Genomic DNA, 26588 nt, shown 5'->3' on the forward strand with positions numbered 1-26588 from the left:
TAAGTACGAACCAATGTATTTTCGTATTGCACGGATGGTCTATCGTCTCGTCCCTTCTTAATGCCATATTGATCAAGAAAATCGGTAAAACGAGAAACTTTTTTTTAATCTGGCTTAACTACCACTCTAATAATATCTCTTTTACCGAGTAATATTATTCTGTATTTCAACAACAAAGCGAGACAATTGCATATACTAAAGCTCAAGATGCTATAGTCATCATCTCATTTAATGACATATATGTCATACATGTTTTGAATAACGCTCAATTGAGGATCAAGAGTTTCAGCCTTATTATCGTCCTTTGTTAACGTGTATGTGTCTTCTACTGGGAGTTGCTGAAACGTTATGAGCTTAACTACGAAGGACGTATATTACACCCTTAACAGATTGCCTGTATCAAGTCAAACACTTTCCATGCATGCAACCAAATAAACAACTAGGCAGAATATTTCTGCAGGCGTCAAAAGTGACTACTGGTATTTTCTGTTAATGAAAATGGACAAATTTGACTACCGCGGTGTCCTTCTTTTGTCCTTGTTGAGTGAGTGAGTGAGTGAGTTTGGTTTAACGCCGCTTTTAACAGTATTCCAGTTATATCACGGCGCGTCAGCTTAATGTGGGAGGAAAGCCAGAAGTGATGCAGGTCTTAGACGTTTACCACTTCGGTGAAACCCACGAGCACGGGTATGGTGCTGACAAACCTAGAAACATAATCGGGGCGAACCGGGATTCGAACCCACAATCATAGGTGTCTGGCGTGCCCAAGAGACGCAACTCTGCACAGCGAATCGCGGCGCCTTAGACGACTGGGCCACCCTTGTCCTTGTTAAGAGCTGTGCAGCGGAGTTCAAGAATGGAAGAGAGAGCCTGGAAGGTGATCCAAGATCAGGAAGACGTTCAATTTTGATCACTAAGTGTTGATAAAAAATGTATTTGAATCATGACATTTAGAAGTAAAACACATAAGAGAGAGAAATTATGGATGTCAACTTTATTATGAGGAACATAAACGTTTATGTTCCGGAACGTTGTGTTGCGCATAATAATGAAGTTGACATCCTTAAAATCTCTCCCCTGTTGATAAACTACATGATGTTATTATGAAGATCGACGACTCGCGTGACATAGCTAATTGAATCGGCATCTCTGATGAGAGAGTAGGGACCATTCTGTGGAATGCACTGGACATGACAAAGGTATCAAGGGTTCTGGAGAAACGCTCCAGTTTCGTCATCTGTCGTAAGAATGTTATGTCGTTTTGAAGCAGGCCCAGTTGAAATTCTTGGGCGATTTGAAACTATGGATGAGTCTTGGATTCACTGGTATCAGCCAGAGACTAACCGACAGTCAAACGTCTCCTACTCCGGCGACGGCAACGTTTCATGATGGCTTCGGTTTTCTGGGATTCCAAAGGCATCCTACAGTGGACCATCTCCTGAAAGGACAGACCAATAATGGCCACTATATCATTGCTTAGGTAACTGCAGGAAAAGATCATGGCTAAACATCGTGGAAACCTCACAAAATACATGTATGTGTTGTTCCATCAGGACAATGCACCCGTTCACAAGTCTGTTGTCGCCATAGCTGCAATGGATGACTGTTGCTTTGAACCCACTGGCCATCTTCTGTATCCACCAGATTTTGCATCGTCAGATGTCCTCCCATTTCCATTGAAGAAAGAACTATCAGGCAAGCATTATGCAATTGATGATGATGTCATTTCTACTTTGGAGAACTATTGAACACCATCAGAAGAAAGCTTTCTAAACCCGTGGGATCCAGGCACTCCAGTATCCTTGGCAGAAGTGTGTGAACCTCGGAGGGAATAACGTTGAAAACATAATAAGGAACCAACTGAATCCACGCAGTCCATCATAGTTAGGCTCAAACATTTTCAGACACCTCTCGTATATCAAAACCCCTGTGTGGTGACAACACATTAACGTGTATATGTTACAGTGAGTATGTAAGATCAGTCAATTTACACATTGACTGATTTAACATATTGACTGATCTTACATATTGACAGTAACATATACACCACACAGGGGTCAGTCAATATGTAAAATCAGTCAATGTGTAAATTGACGGACATTTTCACTCAGGAATTTACAAAACGCCAAAATATTCCATTCCTTTTACAATTATTTTCTTCATCTATTATAAATGATAACTTATTCCAAACATTATATGGTCTATTTCATCACCCAGACAATGAAAATTGAAGGATTAAAAGAAACCTAAAGTCAATGGATATTTATTTTAATTTTTGGCTCCTAATCCTAGCATAATTAGTCTTATGTGATGTTTAAGCTTTTGTGAACTTTTCCGTTAATCTGAAGGGAAAATAATTGTAAAACGACTGAATATTTTGGCGTTATGTAAATTGCTCAAGTGAAAATTTCAGTCAATTTACACATTGACTGTAGCATAACACGATTACAAAGGAATACATTTGATTTGTATTCCACATGACGTAAAGGAAAAACATCAAACTAATTTATTTCATTTATATACGACGAAGAAAATGATGTATCAGAGGATGTTGGTTCTGTCTCGATAAAGCATCGAATGAACGTCCTGTTAATTACACTCGACCCATGTATCCGGAAGAGTGAATAAATGCTATGTTCAGACCTCCGTGAAACATAATTCAATGGACACTTTAACCCTGTTAATATTCTTGGTTGAAATTTGTCCCAGCACGAGATTGTTGCATGTCCATATCACCAGTTAGTTATTGTTATTTATTGCAAACAGGTGTTCTGTGACTTTTGTTATTATGTTTTTTTATTTATTTAAATACTTCTGATTACGTCGTTTCGTGAAAAACAGCATTTCACAAATATGTTTTTGAGAGAAGTCACGCAATATCAAAACGAAAGTGTAATCCGATATTAAGATGAATGTGTATGTCAGTCCTAATTGGTCCTCATTAATGGGTACAAATATTCGTTATCTATGTCGGTTATCTCTATTGGTCTCTACTGGTCACAGAGGTTACATCCTTGTCCACTGACGTAGATAGTAGTATAGAGTTTCCAATTGTTCTGATAAGCGTTTCCGGCAGAATTCCTCATGGAATGGTTGTTTTTGCAACTTCAGAATGTGCATTGCTAAGAGTTGCTAAGTGAAATATTTTAAATTTGCCCTAAAATATATGTTTGCCATCATCCCACATTTGACATATGGCCCCGATACACACATATAGAATGTACAGGTGGATCAGCTGTTTTCTTAGAAATAATTATATAGTTGTTTTTTCTAAGAATGCCTACATTGTACATGTATATATATAAAGATGAGTATCCTGCCTCTACGGAGGCACCCGTCACAAACACATTCAAAGGCAAGTCAATTGTTCACCTGAAAAAACATGAGAACATATGAAGTCAAAATAGGGAATTGCATCGGACATCATTTTTGTCACTGATGCGTCAAATTTGGAAATGTCCTCCACATGTCTACCATCAAACTTTTTGAAAGCTTTAATGAAGCCTTGAATGTTGTAACCTTGATCAAACAACTTCTGTGCAAGAGTCGTATGACGCTCTTTGAAGTCCAGGTCTCATGAAGCAGCGGCCTACGGTCAGGAGCATCATCCAGCTGCAGGGAATTTGGTCGTTGACCCGTGCCCCGGGCAAACCATGGGGCTATTTGACTGTGAAAGAGTAAATGTCAATACAAGTCAATAATAAAAATATCTGGAATATGGATACTAAGTGTGTTTGTGACACACAAAACAAAAAATAATTCGTGACGGCACTTTGTAACAATAACCCGTCGTTAACTTAAGAGATTACAATACCCTTCCGAATAATCGAGCCGAATTGCCATTTCGAAATTTTCAATATTAAAGCATTCTTTTTAGATTTTAAGAGGCATTAACACTAATGTATTATGTGCACCCAATGCAAGATTTAACTTCGGGATAATACATACTTCGACATAACAATAGGCTACTCATCCTCACTGGCATGGTCATAGTAGTCCCCGTGAAGCTTTTAAAATGTGTTCTGGTAGACACGTGAAGAACATTTCCAAATTTGACGTATCAATTACAATCCTAATGACCGCTGCAATTCCCTATTTCACTTAAGGGAACACCTGGTAACATCACTGCTTGACAGTGATTCATAAACACATGCTCATGATATAGTCGGAATTGTACAGTGGACTATGCTTTTAGAATAATGGAATGGGTTTGTGTTGCTTTAACTTCATAATACCATCTACATGTATCTCTGTACCACTTACACACATTCTTGTACAAACTCATTCATTCATTTCGCACATATCCCTGTATCATCTACACACATATCCATGTATCGACTATATCAAACCTTGTACCATCGACTAACATTCCTGTAACACCCATATATAACCTTATACCGTCTACACACCTTCCTGTACCAACCATATCTAACCTTGTACCAAATACAACCATTTCTGTACCGACCATACCTAACCTTGTACCATCTACACACATATCTGTATGAACCATATCTAACCTTGTACCATCTACACACCTTCCTGTACCAACCATATATAACCTTGTACCATCTACACACATTCCTGTACCAACCATATCTAACCTTGTACCATCTACACACATTCCAGTACCAACCATATATACCCTTGAACCATCTACACACATATCTGTATCAACCATATGTAACCTTGTACCATCTACACACATATATGTACCAACCATATCTAACCCTGTACCATCTACACACCTTCCTGTACCAACCATATCTAACCTTGTACCATCTACACACATATCTGTATCAACCATATCTAACCTTGAACCATCTACACACCATCCTTTACCAACCATATCTAACCTTGTACCATCTACACACATATCTGTACCAACCATATCTAACCTTGTACCATCTATACACCTTCCTGTACCAACCATATCTAACCTTGTATCATCTACACACATTTCTGTATCAACCATATCTAACCTTGTACCATCTACACACATTTCTGTAACAACCATATCTAACCTTGTATCATCTACACACATTTCTGTATCAACCATATCTAACCTTGTACCATCTACACACATTTCTGTACCAACCATATCTAACGTTGTACCATCTACACACATTCCTGTAGCAACCATATATAACCTTGAACCATCTACACACATTTCTGTACCAACCATATGTAACCTTGTACCATCTAGACATTTTCTGTACCAACCATATCTAACCTTGTACCATCTACACACCTTCCTGTACCAACCATATCTAACCTTGTACCATCTACACACATATCTGTATCAACCATATCTAACCTTGAACCATCTACACACCATCCTTTATCAACCATATCTAACCTTGTACCATCTACACACATATCTGTACCAACCATATCTAACCTTGTACCATCTATACACCTTCCTGTACCAACCATATCTAACCTTGTATCATCTACACACATTTCTGTATCAACCATATCTAACCTTGTACCATCTACACACATTTCTGTAACAACCATATCTAACCTTGTATCATCTACACACATTTCTGTATCAACCATATCTAACCTTGTACCATCTACACACATTTCTGTACCAACCATATCTAACGTTGTACCATCTACACACATTCCTGTAGCAACCATATATAACCTTGAACCATCTACACACATTTCTGTACCAACCATATGTAACCTTGTACCATCTAGACATTTTCTGTACCAACCATATCTAACCTTGTACCATCTACACACATTTCTGTACCAACCATATCTAACCTTGTATCATCTACACACATTTCTGTATCAACCATATCTAACCTTGTACCATCTACAAACATTTCTGTACCAACCATATATAACCATGTACCATCTACACACATTCCTGTAGCAACCATATATAACCTTGAACCATCTACACACATTTCTGTACCAACCATATGTAACCTTGTACCATCTAGACATTTTCTGTACCAACCATATCTAACCTTGTACCATCTACACACATTTCTGTACCAACCATATATAACCATGTACCATCTATACACAATCCTGTACCAACCATATCTAACCTTGTACCATCTACACACATGTCTGTACCAACCATATATAACCATGTACCATCTACACACATTCCTGTACCAACCATATATAACCTTGTGCCATCTACACACCCTCCTGTACCGACCATATCTAACCTTGTAACATCTACACACCCTCCTGTACCGACCATATCTAACCTTGTGCCATCTACACACCCTCCTGTACCGACCATATCTAACCTTGTACCATCTACACACCCTCCTGTACCGACCATATGTAACCTTGTACCATCTACACACCCTCCTGTACCGACCATATCTAACCTTGTACCATCTACACACCCTCCTGTACCGACCATATCTAACCTTGTACCATCTACACACCTTCCTGTACCGACCATATCTAACCTTGTACCATCTACACACATCTCTGTACCGACCATATCTAACCTTGTACCATCTACACACATCTCTGTACCGACCATATCTAACCTTGTACCATCTACACACATTCTTGTAGCAACCATATATAACCTTGTACCATCGACACACATTTCTGTACCAACCATATCTAACCTTGTACCATCTACACACCTTCCTGTACCAACCATATCTAACCTTGTACCATCTACACACATTCCTGTACCAACCATATATAACCTTGAACCATCTACACACATTTCTGTACCAACCATATGTAACCTTGTACCATCTAGACATTTTCTGTACCGACCATATGTTACCTTGTACCATCTACACACCCTCCTGTACCAACCATATCTAACCTTGTACCATCTACACACCCTCCTGTACCGACCATATCTAACCTTGTACCATCTACACACCTTCCTGTACCGACCATATCTAACCTTGTACCATCTACACACATCTCTGTATCGACCATATCTAACCTTGTACCATCTACACACATCTCTGTACCGACCATATCTAACCTTGTACCATCTACACACATTCTTGTAGCAACCATATATAACCTTGTACCATCGACACACATTTCTGTACCAACCATATCTAACCTTGTACCATCTACACACCTTCCTGTACCAACCATATATAACCTTGTACCATCTACACACATTCCTGTACCAACCATATATAACCTTGAACCATCTACACACATTTCTGTACCAACCATATGTAACCTTGTACCATCTAGACATTTTCTGTACCAACCATATCTAACCTTGTACCATCTACACACATTTCTGTACCAACCATATATAACCATGTACCATCTACACACATTCCTGTACCAACCATATCTAACCTTGTACCATCTACACACATTCCTGTACCGACCATATCTAACCTTGTGCCATCTACACACCCTCCTGTACCGACCATATCTAACCTTGTGCCATCTACACACCCTCCTGTACCGACCATATCTAACCTTGTAACATCTACACACCCTCCTGTACCGACCATATCTAACCTTGTGCCATCTACACACCCTCCTGTACCGACCATATCTAACCTTGTACCATCTACACACCCTCCTGTACCGACCATATGTAACCTTGTACCATCTACACACCCTCCTGTACCGACCATATCTAACCTTGTACCATCTACACACCCTCCTGTACCGACCATATCTAACCTTGTACCATCTACACACCTTCCTGTACCGACCATATCTAACCTTGTACCATCTACACACATCTCTGTACCGACCATATCTAACCTTGTACCATCTACACACATCTCTGTACCGACCATATCTAACCTTGTACCATCTACACACATTCTTGTAGCAACCATATATAACCTTGTACCATCGACACACATTTCTGTACCAACCATATCTAACCTTGTACCATCTACACACCCTCCTGTACCGACCATATCTAACCTTGTAACATCTACACACCCTCCTGTACCGACCATATCTAACCTTGTGCCATCTACACACCCTCCTGTACCGACCATATCTAACCTTGTACCATCTACACACCCTCCTGTACCGACCATATGTAACCTTGTACCATCTACACACCCTCCTGTACCGACCATATCTAACCTTGTACCATCTACACACCCTCCTGTACCGACCATATCTAACCTTGTACCATCTACACACCTTCCTGTACCGACCATATCTAACCTTGTACCATCTACACACATCTCTGTACCGACCATATCTAACCTTGTACCATCTACACACATCTCTGTACCGACCATATCTAACCTTGTACCATCTACACACATTCTTGTAGCAACCATATATAACCTTGTACCATCGACACACATTTCTGTACCAACCATATCTAACCTTGTACCATCTACACACCTTCCTGTACCAACCATATATAACCTTGTACCATCTACACACATTCCTGTACCAACCATATATAACCTTGAACCATCTACACACATTTCTGTACCAACCATATGTAACCTTGTACCATCTAGACATTTTCTGTACCAACCATATCTAACCTTGTACCATCTACACACATTTCTGTACCAACCATATATAACCATGTACCATCTACACACATTCCTGTACCAACCATATCTAACCTTGTACCATCTACACACATTCCTGTACCGACCATATCTAACCTTGTGCCATCTACACACCCTCCTGTACCGACCATATCTAACCTTGTGCCATCTACACACCCTCCTGTACCGACCATATCTAACCTTGTACCATCTACACACCCTCCTGTACCGACCATATCTAACCTTGTACCATCTACACACCTTCCTGTACCGACCATATCTAACCTTGTACCATCTACACACCCTCCTGTACCGACCACATCTAACCTTGTACCATCTACACACCCTCATGTACCGACCACATCTAACCTTGTACCATCCACACGTGTAACATCTTCACCTTGTACCGTCGACATTTAGCATTGTAACGACTACAACTTGTATCATCTACATATACCCTTGTGCGATCTACATATACCCTTGTATCATCTGCGTATACCATTCTACCACGTTCATATACCATTCTACGATCTACATATGCCCTTGTATCATCTGCGTATACCATTCTACCACGTTCATATACCATTCTACGATCTACATATGCCCTTGTATCCTCTACGTATACCATTCTTCCACGTCCATATACCAATCTACGATGTACATAAGCCCTTGTATCCTCTACGTATACCATTCTACCACGTCCATATACCATTCTACGATCTACATATGCCCTTGTATCCTCTACGTATACCATTCTACCACGTTCATATACCATTCTACGATCTACATATGCCCTTGTATCATCTACATATACCATTCTAGCATGTTCATACTTATCTGACTAATAGATCAGCCTGCTTCACGTGATATTGAAAAAGAAAATTGTTGTTTGAAATGGGAAACTACTGGAACATTACGTATTGTCTTTGAATGTCACGCGGGCCATATGGTTGTCATGTATTCACATTGATATTCAGACCCGGAGTACACACATCCTAAATAACGAATATACCCATCACTGTATTTCGCAGCCTGCCTGATCTCTGTAGAACCCATGCTACATTCTTTACAACTATTAACTACTTCAAATATCATCTAACTATAATTAGTATAATCTGAGACGGTTCTTCGTCCTTCTAATTGTGTATAATTAAATATCAAAAGTGTTTAATTGTTTAACACCATCTGAAAGATAGGTTTTCACACGCAACGCTGCGTATAAGGCAGTTGACCATGACACAAATTACCCACGTTAAACACTCATTCACTAATTCCTAGGCAGAGGTTGCAACCCACATTACCATATCATAATTATCCGCTTGTATATAAGCAGTCACTGCTTCTTGTCATTATTCGAAGAGGAGTCCCAAGTTCATCAGCAATCAAGGTAGGACATTCTTGATATTTTGGCATCGGTATACGACATTGGTTTGAAACGTGTTGTAACGAATTTGAAATGCTACAGTGTTAAGTGAGTGAGTGAGTGAGTGAGTATGGTTTTGCGCCGCTTTTAGCAATATTCCAGCAATATCATGGCGGGGGACACCAGAAATGGGCTTCACACATTGTACCCATGTCGGGAATCGAACCCGGGTCTTCGGCGTGACGAGCGAACGCTTTAACCACTAAGCTACCCGACAGCCCCTACAGTGTTAAGAGATGGGTTTTTATAATGTCATTACTTCCTTAATAATTATATTCGTCGTTGTGAATAATGAGGTGTAATATTTTTAAAAAGGCATATTTTACTAAACCGATATTTGTATAATTATGATGAGCGTTGTATTCATTGTTTTGTTGGTTTTATAAAAAAAACTAAACATTGTGAATTTAGACGAAAATAGTGATCGTTTCCCTTGGGACGTTATAACATGTATAGCTATCATTGTATTTAATTTATAATGGCAAATTGACGGTTTGAATATTAAACGCCAAACATAACCTCGACAGGCACGAAAGTCGAAGATTGATAATTTCTTCGTTTCATCGTATGATCGTCGTGTGCACCAATAAACAGTGGTCACACTCAATACATCAACACATACAGTAGGCACACTCAGTGCATTACTAATCAAGGCTGGCATAGCCAGTGCATCAATAAACAACGCGGGCTTATTCAGTGCATCAATGGATAAGGTGGGTTTACTTAGTGCATCAACAAACAAGGTGGGCTTATTCAGTGCATCATATGGATAAGGTGGGTTTACTTAGTGCATCAACAAACAAGGTGGGCTTATTCAGTGCAACAATGGATAAGGGGGGTTTACTTAGTGCATCAACAAACAAGGTGGGCTTATTCAGTGTAACAATGGATAAGGTGGGTTTACTTAGTGCATCAACAAACAAGGTGGGCTTATTCAGTGCAACAATGGATAAGGTGGGTTTACTCAATGCATCAAAAAAACAAGGTGGGCTTATTCAGTGCATCATATGGATAAGGTGGGTTTACTTAGTGCATCAACAAACAAGGTGGGCTTATTCAGTGCAACAATGGATAAGGGGGGTTTACTTAGTGAATCAACAAACAAGGTGGGCTTATTCAGTGCAACAATGGATAAGGTGGGTTTACTTAGTGCATCAACAAACAAGGTGGGCTTATTCGGTGCATCATATGGATAAGGTGGGTTTACTTAGTGCATCAACAAACAAGGTGGGCATACTCATTGTATCCACAAACACGTTGGGCTTATTCACTGTATCAGTAAACACGGTGGGCATACTTTTGAAAAAACGGTCATATTTTAAATAAAGAAAATCAATATTAATCAAAAGATTATGTCAGTCTAAATGAATTTGTATGAAATACAGGATTAAGGTAAAATACTTTCCGTTCCTTTCTGGGCGAAGTGGTGTTGTTCAGATGGGATCTTTATTACCATGTTTACGTACACTGTCACTGTTTGTTGCTCTATAATAGATACCTTTTAAAACAATGATCCAATAATAAGATGTCTAAAGAATAAAACTGCATACAGGTAATCAATTAATGTAACTACACCCGGATAATTGGTATACTGTTCAAAGCGGCGTTAAACCTACCTTATTCGCAGTATAGAAACACAATTTGCTTCACGAACTGTTATATGAATCAACGAATGACAGACAAAACCAATATCAGTGAACATTAACGGCCTAATTGTGCTCTCACAACACAACATACAGTGAACTGTGAGTTGAAATACTCTTTCTCTCGATAGAATTATTGTCCAGGTAAATAAATAAATTCATAAACGTATACGCTTATATTTTGTTTACCATGGATTTACAAACGAAGTAATCTTTACTGTGTGTAACTACACCCGGATTTCCGTCTATTCAATAAGCATTAATGTTGGCATAAACGGCAACATATTTGGAAATAAGTCTTTCCCCCTCGCTGTTTGATTTTATTCACGAATGGGTCACGTCAAATTGTGTGAGCGGTGGGTGCTACTGGTAGGGCAGGACATGCTTACCCTTTTGGCGAGCTCTCGTGGCACAAAGCGATCGTAACGTTGCGACTGTCGCACCTCTATGTTACGTTCAGGAGTTACGCTTTGTGAAACGGGCAGCTGGTATCATCCCTCTATTTCAGTGATTCTCTCATATAACTGTCAAAGCTATTTTGCCTTTTACGCCCAAAAGAATCGGTTTCGTCTGATAATCAAGAATGGTTGACGTTAAACTCAACTGTCAACACGGATATTATGACCTTCATGGGATCTATAAGATCAGTCCGTTACATTTGGATTCTCTGACCCAGTAAACGATTACGATATGTGTTATTCCTGAATTTATCAATGTTTTGTTATATTCGACATTTTACTAAATACAATATTGTTCCGTCATATCTTTACTGAAGTGACACATAGACAAAAGCGAGTTCAAAGATTTATTTGGCTTTTTCATTGTGGAGTTTATTGATTATTTGTTTTCCAAACGGAAACATTTGCAACAAATGTCAAGGGAACATCCATATATTCACTTAAACCCACGAGCGTACGTGCCAGGGTTTACCGTTAGCTTGCAAATATTAATTATCACGACAGACAATGTCAACAACGACATTGTGAACATGACACAGAAGCAGCAGGTGTCGGTCGTTAATTTCCGGAGAAATTGAACTTAAGTTGAAATTACACGACGCTTTCGACTAAGATCATAACACGTCAGTTTCAGAGAGGTAAGGCATTGTTTTACGTGGGTTTAAGTCGTGCTGTATTTATCGAAACAGCTCAAACGTAAGTGTTTCCTATCATTCAGGTTCACGTTTTCACCTCTTCGCTCACTCCCCAGTTCCCTCATATTGTCATTCTTTATCCATTTCTCATATTCCATTTTACTCGCAGTTTCCCCGTTCTCACATTTCCCAGTTCCCTCATATTGTCGCCTTTTGTCCATTTCTCATATCCCATTTCACTCACAGTTTCCCCGTTCTCACATTTCTCAGTTCCCCATATTGTCACCTTTTGTCCATTTCTCATATTCCATTTCACTCACAGTTTTCCCGTTCTCACATTTCTCAGTTCCCTCATATTGTCGCCTTTTGTCCATTTCTCATATTCCATTTCACTTGCAGTTTCCCAGTTCTCACATTTCTCAGTTCCCTCATATTGTCGCCTTTTGTCCATTTCTCATATTCCATTTCACTCGCAGTTTCCCCGTTCTCACAATTCCCAGTTCCCTCATATTGTCACCTTTTGTCCTTTTCTCATATCCCATTTCACTCACAGTTTCCCCGTTCTCACATTTCTCAGTTCCCTCATATTGTCACCTTTTGTCCATTTCTCATATTCCATTTCACTCGCAATTTCCCCGTTCTCACAATTCCAAGATCCCCATATTGTCACCTTTTGTCCATTTCTCATATTCCATTTCACTCACAGTTTCCCCGTTCTCACATTTCTCAGTTCCCTCATATTGTCACCTTTTGTCCATTTCTCATATCCCATTTCACTCACAGTTTCCCCGTTCTCACATTTCTCAGTTCCCTCATATTGTCACCTTTTGTCCATTTCTCATATTCCATTTCACTCGCAATTTCCCCGTTCTCACAATTCCAAGATCCCCATATTGTCACCTTTTGTCCATTTCTCATATTCCATTTCACTCACAGTTTCCCCGTTCTCACATTACTCAGTTCCCTCATATTGTCACCTTTTGTCCATTTCTCATATTCATCTGCTTTTGTCTCGCTTTAAACTCACTCTATTACTCCCTTTTCCCGTATCTCGCCCTCACTCCAATTTGTTCCGATATCTGTGGTTATTTCGCTGGCGCATACATTTTCCCAATCCTAAAACATTGTCTCATTATATGTTCCAATATGTCGTGTTATCTCGTTTTCACATTACCAACTGGTCTGTGTGTGTGCGTGCGTGCGTGCGTTTGCGTGTGTGAGTGCGTGCGTGTGTGTGCATGTGTGTGCGTGTATGCGTGCGTGTGCGTGCGTGCGTGCGTGCGTGCGTGCTTGTGTGTGTGTGTAACAGTTATATCACTACAGATATTCTGATCGTTAATCTGTATTACTGTGTTTCAGAGACATGACGATGATGTTGCGGGTGACGTTGATGGTGATAGTGATGCTTCAGGGGACGCTGTCCCTAGAGCAGGAGTATAAAGACTTGCTTCTCAGGCTCCACAACGACGCAAGGGCAGACGAAGGAGGCTCCGACATGAATCAGTTGGTCAGTGCATATTGTTGGGAGTTCTTATTGAAATGTTCACATGTTTGAGGAGTTGCATCGCGTCCCTAAGATGGAGGGTTCGAATCCAGGTTCGCCCCGATTATATGTTTAAGTTTGTCCGCACCATATCCGTGCTTGTGGCCTTGGACAAAATGGTAAACGTGTAACACCTGCAACATTTCGGGTTTTCCTCTGGCATTAAGCTGATACGCCGTGATATAATTGATATACTGTTCAAAGCGGCGTTAAACCTAACTTACTCGCAGTGAAGAAATTTGCTTCACGAACTGTTATATGAATGTACGAATGACAGACAAAACCATTATCAGTGAACATTTACGGCCTAATTATGTACTAACAACACAACATACAGTGAAACTGTGTGTTGAAATACTGTTTCTCTCGATAGGATTATTGTCAAGGTCTGTCGTATAAATTCATAAACGTGTACGCTTATATTTTTTTTCACTATAGATTTACATACGAAGTAAACTTTACTGTGTGTAAGTTCATCGGAGTGAGTGAGTGAGTATGTTTTTACGCTGCTTTTAGCAATATTCCAGCAATATCACGGCGGGGAACACCAGAAATGGGCTTCACACATTGTACCCATGTCGGAATTCGAACCCGGGTCTTCGGCGTGAAGAGCGAACGCTTTAGCCACTAGGCTACCCGACCGCCCCAGAGCCAAACTGAATGAACCTTCCTCTTTGAAGGTTCATACGCCAATGGACTCTGACAAAGTTGAAGTCAATTCTTATACTTCTTTATATCATAATTGGGATCTCGCAGGACCTTTAAACAATATCACAAAATCCGTTTGACCCCAGCTATATAACTTCCAGCTGCCACTTTTAAGAAAAAGTAAACGACAACATGTACAACAAATGTTATTTTTGGGGTAACAATTTCTTTGTAAGGTACAGATTCTTGTAATGTTTGGGGTTGACTCCCATCCGGGATTCGAACCCACACTCCCAGAGTGAGGCACCTAAACGCCAGCACAAAGTCAGCGATCTAACCCACTCAGCCACAGAGGCTTCCACAAATAACGAACGTCCGACAACTGGTAGTCTAGACCACGTATAAATATGGTGTGCCCCTCTGACAAGGGTGGGGGCACGGGTGGCCCAGTCGTCTAAGGCGCCGCGATTCGCCAGAAACCTATGATTGTGGGTTCGAATCCCGGTTCGCCCCGATTATGTTTCAAGGTTTGTCAGCACCATACCCATGCTCGTGGGTTTCACCGAAGTGGTAAACGTCTGAGACCTGCATCACTTCTGGCTTTCCTCCCACATTAAGCTGACACGCCGTGATATAACTGGAATACTGTTAAAAGCGGCGTTAAACCAAACTCACTCACTCACTCACTCTGACAAGGGTAACTTGGCGCGGTTCAAATGGTCGAAAGCTATGAAAACACAATGCCATTGAAAAAGTGGTCAAATGTAACAAATGATAATGTCTTCGTTTGCATGTTTAAAATGCCCTTTAGTAACATGGATTGCTAAGCAAATAAATTTAAAGAAGAGCCGGTTAACGTGAGTAATTTCTCTTAAAGAACTACTTCTGTCAGTCAGTCAGTCAGTCAGGCACAGTGATTGTGCGTCGTGATACATTGACGTCCACGTCCATGTCAAAATTGCTACCACGATTAAAGTAAGATTTCCAAAGTGTTTTCCCTTAAAAAGTGAAAGTTAGGTCTTAGTCATCACTGCTGAATTAGACGATACTTTAAAGGACATCTCAATGCTGCATCGACTATATGCTGAAGTAATTCCCTTTGTAACCACGTATATATGTTGATTGTCCGTGTAGACCCATATAGGTTTAATTTGTAACATTCGTTATGTTCGTAATGACAGGTCGTAGCGAGGGTGTTCTTGTACGGACATGCTGTGATAGCTCTGCTTTTCCAATGTGTGCAAAAATATAACATCTGTGTGATCTTATATTACGGTCCTGCGTTTATACATAGCAGGGAATACCTAGGGTTTTCCTCAGGAATGTGAAAGTAGTATTTACTTTATATCAAGACAGTTTCATGAAAAGAGCAGGAAAGTCAAAATGTGTCGTTCATACGTTTGAGGAAGTCAGTTTATACGGACATGTGACTCCCAAACGTCCAATGGGTAATCCGTACATCCTGTAATCTTCACATTAAAAAATATTGTTTTGCCATTTGCGGATTGAGCAAGTTTGGTTTAAAGTAATTTTGAGCAGTATTTCATTTATATCATGGCATGTCGTGCGAGTCCCTGTGCATGTTCAGTAATTACCGGTGACAAATAAGCCTTCTCTTTTCCGGCATCTCAACCAGCATGTAACTCTACGAACACTTCATGAACACTTTTGACATGAAATCCTTCCTTTCGATTTTCTAATAGAATTGAAGAAGACATAGCATCATCACTACATGGTTTGATAACGCATTTCTTTTAGGACGTTAAGAAATCGAACTGACTGTTCAATTGTAACATAATTCTATTGCGTAATCACGCAAAGGGTGTAACTGGTTCATTTATTAAAACATATGTACATACTACTCAAAAGAACACGCGATTTTTACATTTGCTCATGGTTAATCTGTCATGGCTGGTTGGTATTGTAACACACACCCTTTCCAATTGTGGGTGCGCCTTAGCTTGTTTTGAGTAGTATATTTACCCTCGTTTGGTATCTTGTCTAGAACAACCGCGAACGACAGCTTTTGAAACTAAGTTGTATTTTCACAGACACACCCATTAAATAGTACTGTCAATGGTTTCATATTTTGGACAAGTAAAAATGCAGCCTGCCATAATTGTACCATAATTTCTTTGGCTTGTCACAGAAACAGTAGTTACATAGAAGTGTAGTATATTACTGTCGCCCACTGGTCTCGCAGGCTCATATTGCACTTTTATCCTTACTGACTAACCTGGGGCGGTCGGGTAGCCTAGTGGTGAAAGCGTTCGCTCGTCACGCCGAAGACCCGGGTTCGATTCCCGACATGGGTACAATGTGTGAAGCCCATTTCTGGTGTCCCCCGCCGTGATATTGCTGGAATATTGCTAAAAGCGGCGTAAAACCATACTCACTCACTCACTCACTACTGACTGACTGACTTTCCGAAGTTTGGACTACTCGGGTTTGCTTTTAAGAAGTATTAAATGGAGGCATCAGTGAAACCTGGCTACAATGGACAGGGTGACCCCAGAGAAATTATTTTTTCTGATAATTTGAGGGGAAATATGTTTTCGGTATTACCTGTATATGGGGTTGTAAACCCAAACGCGAGTGAGGGAATAAGGTTCAGTTTATGACACGGCATGCCAGCTTAAAGTGGGAATGCTGCTTTTAGAAACGGTTACACTAGAAATTGAACACACCATATATGACACACCAGGGTATTCTAACCCGGGTCTTTAGACGCGACGAGTTCATCTAAATAAATGCGTTGTAAGAGAAATTCAGTTGTGAAGATGGCATTTGTTATTTCGTCAACACTATCGGGAAAGAAAACAAGATACTAGAATTTTAAATAATGCAAGAAGTATCTAATAAGTAAGAATAGGAACTAATACGTGAAATGGTAAATTTTGAGAACCATTGAAAGCGGAAAACAACTTGTTTCCATGACGACATCTGGCTTTATGCGTCAGTATACCTGTCTACTTTCGACACTGACGAACGTGTGAAATAGTCTTCCATGATTTAATACTGCTTTAGCCATTGGCATAACGCAATTAGCATGATGTGTGTCCGATAACGGATGCAATGTTCTTAATCGAAAGGGCGGTGTGATCGCCCTGTTGTTAAAGCTTTCGAACGTCACATCGCAGGCCTGGGTTGGAATCCCTAAATGGGTACAATGTGTGAAGCCCATTTCTGTTGTCCCCTGCCGTGATATTTCTGGAATATTGCTGAAAGCGGCGAAACCGTTACTCAATATTAATCGAAAGTGTCGATTATTTGGTCGGATTGATTCACTGTGACACAACACGAAGGACTGTAAATAATGTAATATTATATGTACACGCTGCTATACATGGTTGGTTGCAATGTTCCAGCTGTATGACTTCCGTCTGTAAATAATGTAATATTATATGTACACGCTGCTATACATGGTTGGTTGCAATGTTCCAGCTGTATGACTTCCGTCTGTAAATAATGTAATATTATATGTACACGCTGCTATACATGGTTGGTTGCAATGTTCCAGCTGTATGACTTCCGTCTGTAAATAATGTAATATTATATGTACACGCTGCTATACATGGTTGGTTGCAGTGTTCCAGCTGTATGACTTCCGTCTGTAAATAATGTAATATTATATGTACACGCTGCTATACATGGTTGGTTGCAATGTTCTAGCTGTATGACTTCCGTCTGTAAATAATGTAATATTATATGAACACGCTGCTATACATGGTTGGTTGCAATGTTCCAGCTGTATGACTTCCGTCTGTAAATAATGTAATATTATATGTACACGCTGCTATACATGGTTGGTTGCAATGTTCCAGCTGTATGACTTCCGTCTGTAAATAATGTAATATTATATGTACACGCTGATATACATGGTTGGTTGTTGGTTGGTTTGTTGTTTTACGCCGCACCATGCAATATTCCAGCTGTATGACTTGGGTCTGTAAATAATCGAGTCTGGACCAGACAATCCATTGATTGATATCAAGAGCATCGATTCACGCAATTGGGATCGATGACATGCATGAACTAAGTCAGCGAGCCTGACCACCCGATCCCGTTAATCGCCTCTTACGACAAGTATAGTTGACGTTTACAGAAGCATAGGTTGCTGAAGACCTTTTCTACCCCGGATCCTCACGGGTCAAGACACATTAAAACACCGAACAAACAGAATATTATATCTATAAATATTAGTGGTACTGATTGATAAATTGTGTTGTAGAATATGAACATTTTAATGTCATTGCAGTATTCACTCACTCACCACCTAAGAACCAATCCACCCAGTCACTCACTCATTTGAGATAAGTTATCTTCACGGGTCTGCTATACATGGAGTATATATTGATGCCCTATTATCATGCATGTACTGTTTTGTAAATTATCATCTGTTTGAGGTAATCAATTGTTTCATCCGTTATGCCTGAATCCTTTTGAACAAATATTTTTCTCTCAATAAAACTGGAAATTAGTACATATGTTGTGTTATAAGAGACACAATTGTGCAGATGAAAAGACGATATTAGTAATTATTCAACGATATTGTAATTATTCAACGATATTAGTAATTATTCAACGATATTAGTAATCATTCAATGTGAATAATTGTTTCATAATGTAAAATGCAATATAATATAGAAAGCATTGATCCTAATCATGCTTTGAAATGGACAGAGATTAATATACTATATGATATTTATAACGTCAAAACTTAGTAATCAGCTGTCATTGTCTGTAATTACAGTTGATGCGTTAATTTCAAGCTTGTCAGATATCTCTGACCACTTGACCTGTAATTGATGCACGTATACAAGGTTTGTGCAGTGTATGTACATGGGAAGAGTAAGAATTAGTCTAGATCGCCATGCTAGATTGCGAGACTGCTCCGAAAAGCCATACAGTTTCAGTGGCATGTATTGGTATTTGTCGCACTGTGTGAAACTGCCTTGATATTTACGTTGTAAATTTAAATGACAGCGTTACGAGCACTTTCCACTTCAGTGGTGCTTGAGTATATAATAGGAAAATAGGTCAATACTTCAGCAAAAAACAAGAAGTATGGTTGAACTAGAAAGATAGTTTAAGGTTAAATCAAGACCTTAAAATGATGCTAAGTTTTATGCAGGCCCATTCCGATGGTCAGTGAATGTGCTTCGTTTCTATTGTAAACATGACACTTCAACCTTTGTATCATACGACCATACTTACCTTAAAGTGGAAGTACAGACTGCTATATCATACAACTATACTTACTTCAATACGAAAGTACATATCGCTATATCATACGACTATACTTCCTTAAAAGCGGAAGTACATACAGCTATATCATACGATTATACTTACTTCAAAACGGATGTACATATAGCTATATCATACGATTATACTTAATTCAAAAGTGAAGTACATACAGCTATATCATACGACTATACTTAATTCAAAACGGAAGTACATACAGCTTTATCATACGATTGTACTTAATTCAAAGCGGAAGTACATACAGCTATATCATACGACTATACTTACTTCAAAACTTCATACTTACTTGTATAATACGACTAAACTTACTTCAAAACACCTGAATAAATATGGAGGGGCGCTTTCCTGGATTCGATTTACATCATGCACGCACACGCACACGCACACGCACACGCACACGCACACGCACACGCACGCACATGCACGCACACATCTGAAACTAGTTGACCTATCGACACATTAATCTGGTTTATATTTTACGCACTCAGCATGAACAGGGAGTCTATTTTAAACATCTTTTGTGGCCTCCTGGCTACTGCCATGGTCAGTATGTTTTCTCAAAGTATTCATGGTAAACCTGCATGTGAAATAGGTACCCAGCACCTACATGGATTGGTGGTCAGGCTCGCTGACTTGGTTCGTTGCATGCCATCGTAACCCAGTTGCCAAGAACGATGTTCATGAAGTCAATCACTGGATTGTCTGGGCCAGACTTGATTATTCACAGACCGCCGCCATACAGTTTATGTATGAATATTGATGCCAGCTGCGTTAAACAGCAAACAAAATGAAAGAAGTTTAATTAAGGGAAATCGATTCCATGTCATGCTACCAGTTCTTTTTATTTACTTATACGGTGGATAAGTTCTCATGTGATCCAAAACTGGCTCCCACAGGAGATATCGCTTGGATGAGATCAAACGATATCTACACTGTAGATATCGCTGCAATGAAATTACATCAGAATGCTTTGCAGACCATTGTGACGTCACTGTTACCATGACGTCACAATCAAATGACATCACTAATGGCTCTGCTACTGAAGCTGTTTGCAGTACTTTTTACACTGAAGACACTGCTAATTACTGTCTACAAATTGAAAAAGTTGAAAGAATGATGTGGGATGATTAATAAAATATCACCCTCGTGTCTCGGCAAGCCTCGGAGTTTTTCCACTTTTATCAACTCGTGATGATATATTTGATATCAAAAGACACTCGGGTAAGATTCTCTATATATTGCCGTTTTCAGGTATGGGACGACCAGCTTGAGAAAGAAGCAGGTGCCTGGGCAAACGGCTGTGTGTTTGAACATCAGATGAAAGGACGTGGAGAGAACCTCGCCTTTAATACCAATAAGAACCCCGAGACAGAACTAACAGAAATCGCCTTTAAAGCTTGGTTTGATGAAAAGAACATCTACACGTACGGGCAATATTCGTGTGGGTCAAGTTGCCATTACACACAGGTAAGATACGAGACATGTTATGACGCTGCATTGATACTAAGGCATGCTTTGGATTAGCAATCGATGGTAAAGCATTGTCACACTTGAGGAGCGTACGTAGGGCTTTACGTGAGTACGTTGGGGTTAGCTAAACACGAAGGGGTTTTTTAAATACGGATGGTTTATAAAGCATGTTGGGGTTTACTAAGCACGAAGGGGTTTTCTAAATACGGATTGATTATAAAGCATGTTGGGGTTAACTAAGAACGAAGGGGTTTTCTAAATACGGATGGTTTATAAAGCATGTTGGGGTTAACTAAGCACGAAGGGGTTTTCTAAATACGGATGGTTTATAAAGCATGTTGGGGTTAACTAAGCACGAAGGGGTTTTCTAAATGCGGATGGTTTCTAAAGCATGTTGGGGTTAACTAAGAACGAAGGGGTTTTCTAAATACGGATGGTTTCTAAAGCATGTTGGGGTTAACTAAGAACGAAGGGGTTTTCTAAATACGGATGGTTTATAAAGCATGTTGGGGTTAACTAAGCACGAAGGGGTTTTCTAAATACGGATGGTTTATAAAGCATGTTGGGGTTAACTAAGAACGAAGGGGTGTACTAACTACGTAGGGGCTTACGTCAGTACGTTGGAGTTTACGTCGCTCAGCTACATTCAACCAGGGACACCACGAACGGACTTGACACGCTGTACTCATTGCGGCCTCGGACTCATGTCTTTAGCGAAACGCCCCCACGTTAGATTTAAGACTTTATGAAATACGGAACGTCGTGTTGACAGAGATCCAACATTCCAATAAATGGTGTGTCAGGGTAATCTAAAACATATATTGCCAAGAATGTGTCAAGGATTATGTTTTGTCAGTAACTACCTGGTTACAACTCCATAATGCATTACCACTGTATAAAACACTTTAAAAATAATAATTGTGCCCTAGGATTTGACGTGACAATGAATTTACGTTCCCCTATATCTTACGCTGCTCGTAATTATAAATATGTTGTAATTCAAATTATTACTTTAAGTTGATACCCATTTACCCTTTACAGTTCAATAGATTCTATTCTACCAGGACCCTGAAGAATGCTTGATTCTGATTGGTTAAAAAGAGGTCTCCATTTTGCAACAGAAACCTCTTTTAAACATAAGCTTTTTCTCACAAGAACGTGCGTATGAATACATCGGTAGCCAATATATCGATTCATAAAAAATGACTGCCGATCACCGATAAGAACTGTATACTGTATCGATATATTTCCTCTATAAGACTCTGAGACTGCAACACAAGCCAGGTCTCTAATACACGATGGGTCAACAGCTATCGCGAAATTAAAAGACGTCCGAGTGCCTAATAGATGGAATACGGTACGTTTAATGTGGGATATTTTTACGCTAGGTTACAAATTAAAGTAAGAGGTATCTACTCCACAGTGGGTCTACATAAGAAACCCAGTAGGTTTATCTCTTAATTGTGAACTTTGTAATCACTTTATGGATGATTTTATAACGAAAAAATGGTGATTGTTAATTTATATTACAGCTGGTATGGGCTACGACAAGGCGGGTTGGTTGTGCTATGAAGAGGTGCAACTATCTGTCCGGGGGTGCCTCCAACGCCTGGTATTTGGTGTGTTTCTACGACCCCGCGTAAGTAACTGTACATGGTTCACGATTGTAATGTCATATTTTAAATAACCCCTGGCAAGTCTAGTCTAAAAATTTGTGAGTAGATATCGGGCATGTAACAAAAGGATTTAACATTGCTCACACATCACAAGGCTAATAAAAGATCGCGAAAAGATTTTGTTTTGTATATTTCCATGAAGCAGTCGCAGCGCATAGGAAACAGGGAACCATACTGTATGAAAACTTCACTGCAGTGCTTTACACCGACTTCACGAAATCGGTCGGGAACGAGATATTTTTGTTCCAATCTTTCGGATGTCAATGTCCACATAACGTGTCGCTTACTGAGAGTTGGTGTATTTTAATCATATGTTGCATTTTGTATTTCTAAACCAGCCTCTTGACAGAAATGTCTGTGTTGTAGAGGAAACAAGATGGGCCAGAAGCCCTATCAACGTGGAGGCTCGTGTAGCAAATGTAGGGACGACCAGTCGTGCAGCAACCGTCTATGTGCAGGTGAGTGGTCCAGTGTGTGAACTACACTGGTCGGTTGTGTGAACTACACTGGTGGTTTGTGTGAACTACACTGGTCGTCTGTGTGAACTACACTGGTCGTTTGTGTGACTACACTGGTCGTTTGTGTGAACTACACTGGTCGTCTGTGTGAACTACACTGGTCGGTTGTGTGAACTACACTGGTCGTTTGTGTGACTACACTGGTCGGTTGTGTGAACTACACTGGTCGTCTGTGTGAACTACACTGGTCGGTTGTGTGAACTACACTGGTGGTTTGTGTGAACTACACTGGTCGTTTGTGTGAACTACCCTGGTCGTCTGTGTGACTACACTGGTCGTCTGTGTGACTACACTGGTCGTTTGTGTGAACTACACTGGTCGTCTGTGTGAACTACACTGGTCGGTTGTGTGAACTACACTGGTCGTTTGTGTGAACTACACTGGTCGTCTGTGTGAACTACACTGGTCGTTTGTGTGAACTACACTGGTCGTTTGTGTGAACTACACTGGTCGTCTGTGTGAACTACCCTGGTCGTCTGTGTGACTACACTGGTCGTCTGTGTGAACTACACTGGTCGGTTGTGTGAACTACACTGGTCGTTTGTGTGAAATACACTGGTCGTCTGTGTGACTACACTGGTCGGTTGTGTGAACTACACTGGTCGGTTGTGTGAACTACACTGGTCGGTTGTGTGAACTACACTGGTCGTCTGTGTGAACTACACTGGTCGGTTGTGTGAACTACACTGGTCGTTTGTGTGAACTACACTGGTCGTCTGTGTGACTACACTGGTCGTTTGTGTGAACTACACTGGTCGTTTGTGTGAACTACACTGGTCGTCTGTGTGAACTACACTGGTCGTTTGTGTGAACTACACTGGTCGTTGTTTGTGTGAACTACACTGGTCGTTTGTGTGAACTACACTGGTCGTTTGTGTGAACTACACTGGTCGTTTGTGTGAACTACACTGGTCGTTTGTGTGAACTACATTGGTCGTTTGTGTGAACTACACTGGTCGTCTGTGTGACTACACTGGTCGTCTGTGTGACTACACTGGTCGTTTGTGTGAACTACACTGGTCGTTTGTGTGAACTACACTGGTCATCTGTGTGACTACACTGGTTGTTTGTGTGAACTACATTGTTTTTTTTGTGTGAAATACACTGGTCGTCTGTGTGACTACACTGGTCGGTTGTGTGAACTACACTGGTCGTCTGTGTGAACTACACTGGTCGTCTGTGTGAACAACACTGGTCGTCTGTGTGAACTACACTGGTCGTCTGTGTGACTACACTGGTTGTTTGTGTGAACTACACTAGTCAGCTGTGTGCGCTCCTGTACTGTATGAGGTTTTACTGTTCCACCCTACCTCCTGTACTGTATGAGGTTTTACTGTTCCACCCTACCTCCTGTACTGTATGAGGTTTTACTGTTCCACCCTACCTCCTGTACTGTATGAGGTTTTACTGTTCCACCCTACCTCCTGTACTGTATGTGTCACACACACCTCCCACCCTACCTCCTGTACTGTATGAGGTTTTACTGTTCCACCCTACCTCCTGTACTGGATGAGGTCCTCCTGTTCCACCCTACCTCCTGTACTGTATGAGGTCCTACTGTTCCACCCTACCTCCTGTCCTGGATGAGGTCCTACTGTTCCACCCTACCTCCTGTACTGGATGAGGTCCTACTGTTCCACCCTACCTCCTGTACTGTATGAGGTCCTACTGTTCCACCCTACCCCCTGTACTGTATGAGGTCCTGCTGTTCCACAGGTGGGGCTGACCCGTGTGAGGACCTGGACGCCAACTGCGACGTGTGGGCCAACTCCATGCAACAGTGCACACAGAACAAAGAATTCATGAAAGAGAAATGTTCTCTCTCATGTAAATTCTGCAAAGGTAACTCCCACAAATTGTGACATAATGTATCATATAATAGTTTGTGTCGTCGATGCGATTAACCAATCCGATTAACTTGGTAAAACAATCCGATTAATATGCAAATTAGGCCATGATATAACTTGTATTTCATAAAATATGATATTTACCTTACGAAAACACACTTGGTTAATATCTCTATAAACCCTTCAAGGTATAAAAAATACAACCCATGAAACATGTGTTCGGCCTGTTGCAGTAGCAGCGAAATCGGTGGTTTGTATTTTTGAAAACATATACTCACCGACAAAAGCGACGCGAATACCATACATGTTGGTTAATACATGAAAAATTACTCATTTTCTAGAGATATTAGATTGGTTCGGCGCACAAACGAACATACTGGTTTGTTGTGTGCATCGACGCTCATAAACGCATCATTTGTGACGTCATAGATCCATGATTCGAGATGCACTATTTGTCTCGTGAAGGATTAGTGTGTAAAGTTTGGAAATCACGTGCAGCATATCGTGATAAGGATAAAGACACTCTGTGGTAACACTCGACTGATTGTTAATTTTGTTATTAAGTGGTACACATTGGAAACATCTCTTCTTAAAACACATACTTCTATATATGTTTCTATGGTTCGCGTTTATTTTGGCGGTGAGTATATATTCAGATTGTGCCGTGTTCTGTCAGGACTGTATATTCCTCTACTTTTGTCTGGTATTTCAAACAATTTTAACCCAAATGATTCCATTTCAGCTGGAGGAAAGCCAGCAAAGGGTAAGGCATATTTTTTTATACATCTATAAAATATACATGAATAACTTTTGATTAATAACATCAGACTAAAAACTTTAAAATACAGCAATGAAGTTATATGTCTTCAGTTTCTTATAATCAAATTATCAAATGTCGTTTTATGTCACGTCAGCAGTGTTCAATCAAACCAAGTGTATACGATCATCATTG

General features: G+C 40.2%; 1 protein-coding gene across 7 annotated transcripts in view; it reads left to right on the forward strand.

Moving 5' to 3' along the window:
• The first annotated feature begins 9789 nt into the window (after positions 1–9789).
• Positions 9790–26588, forward strand: part of LOC124141106 (cysteine-rich secretory protein 2-like) — a 28310-nt gene continuing 11511 nt past the window's right edge. For all 7 annotated transcript variants that reach the window (XR_006862011.2, XM_046509013.2, XM_046509033.2 and 4 more), the window contains exons 1-7: positions 9790–9897; positions 14029–14176; positions 21377–21592; positions 23128–23234; positions 23638–23729; positions 25506–25631; positions 26379–26399. Coding sequence is in view for 6 of the 7 variants with exons in the window: in XM_046509013.2 (XP_046364969.2) it covers positions 14033–14176; positions 21377–21592; positions 23128–23234; positions 23638–23729; positions 25506–25631; positions 26379–26399 (706 nt within the window). In the remaining variant the exon portion in view is untranslated. The remainder of the gene's footprint in view (positions 9898–14028; positions 14177–21376; positions 21593–23127; positions 23235–23637; positions 23730–25505; positions 25632–26378; positions 26400–26588) is intronic.

Source organism: Haliotis rufescens, unplaced genomic scaffold (genome assembly GCF_023055435.1).
Source record: "Haliotis rufescens isolate VD_foot unplaced genomic scaffold, xgHalRufe1.0.p SCAF_2, whole genome shotgun sequence".
Classification (NCBI taxonomy): Eukaryota; Metazoa; Mollusca; class Gastropoda; order Lepetellida; family Haliotidae; genus Haliotis; species Haliotis rufescens.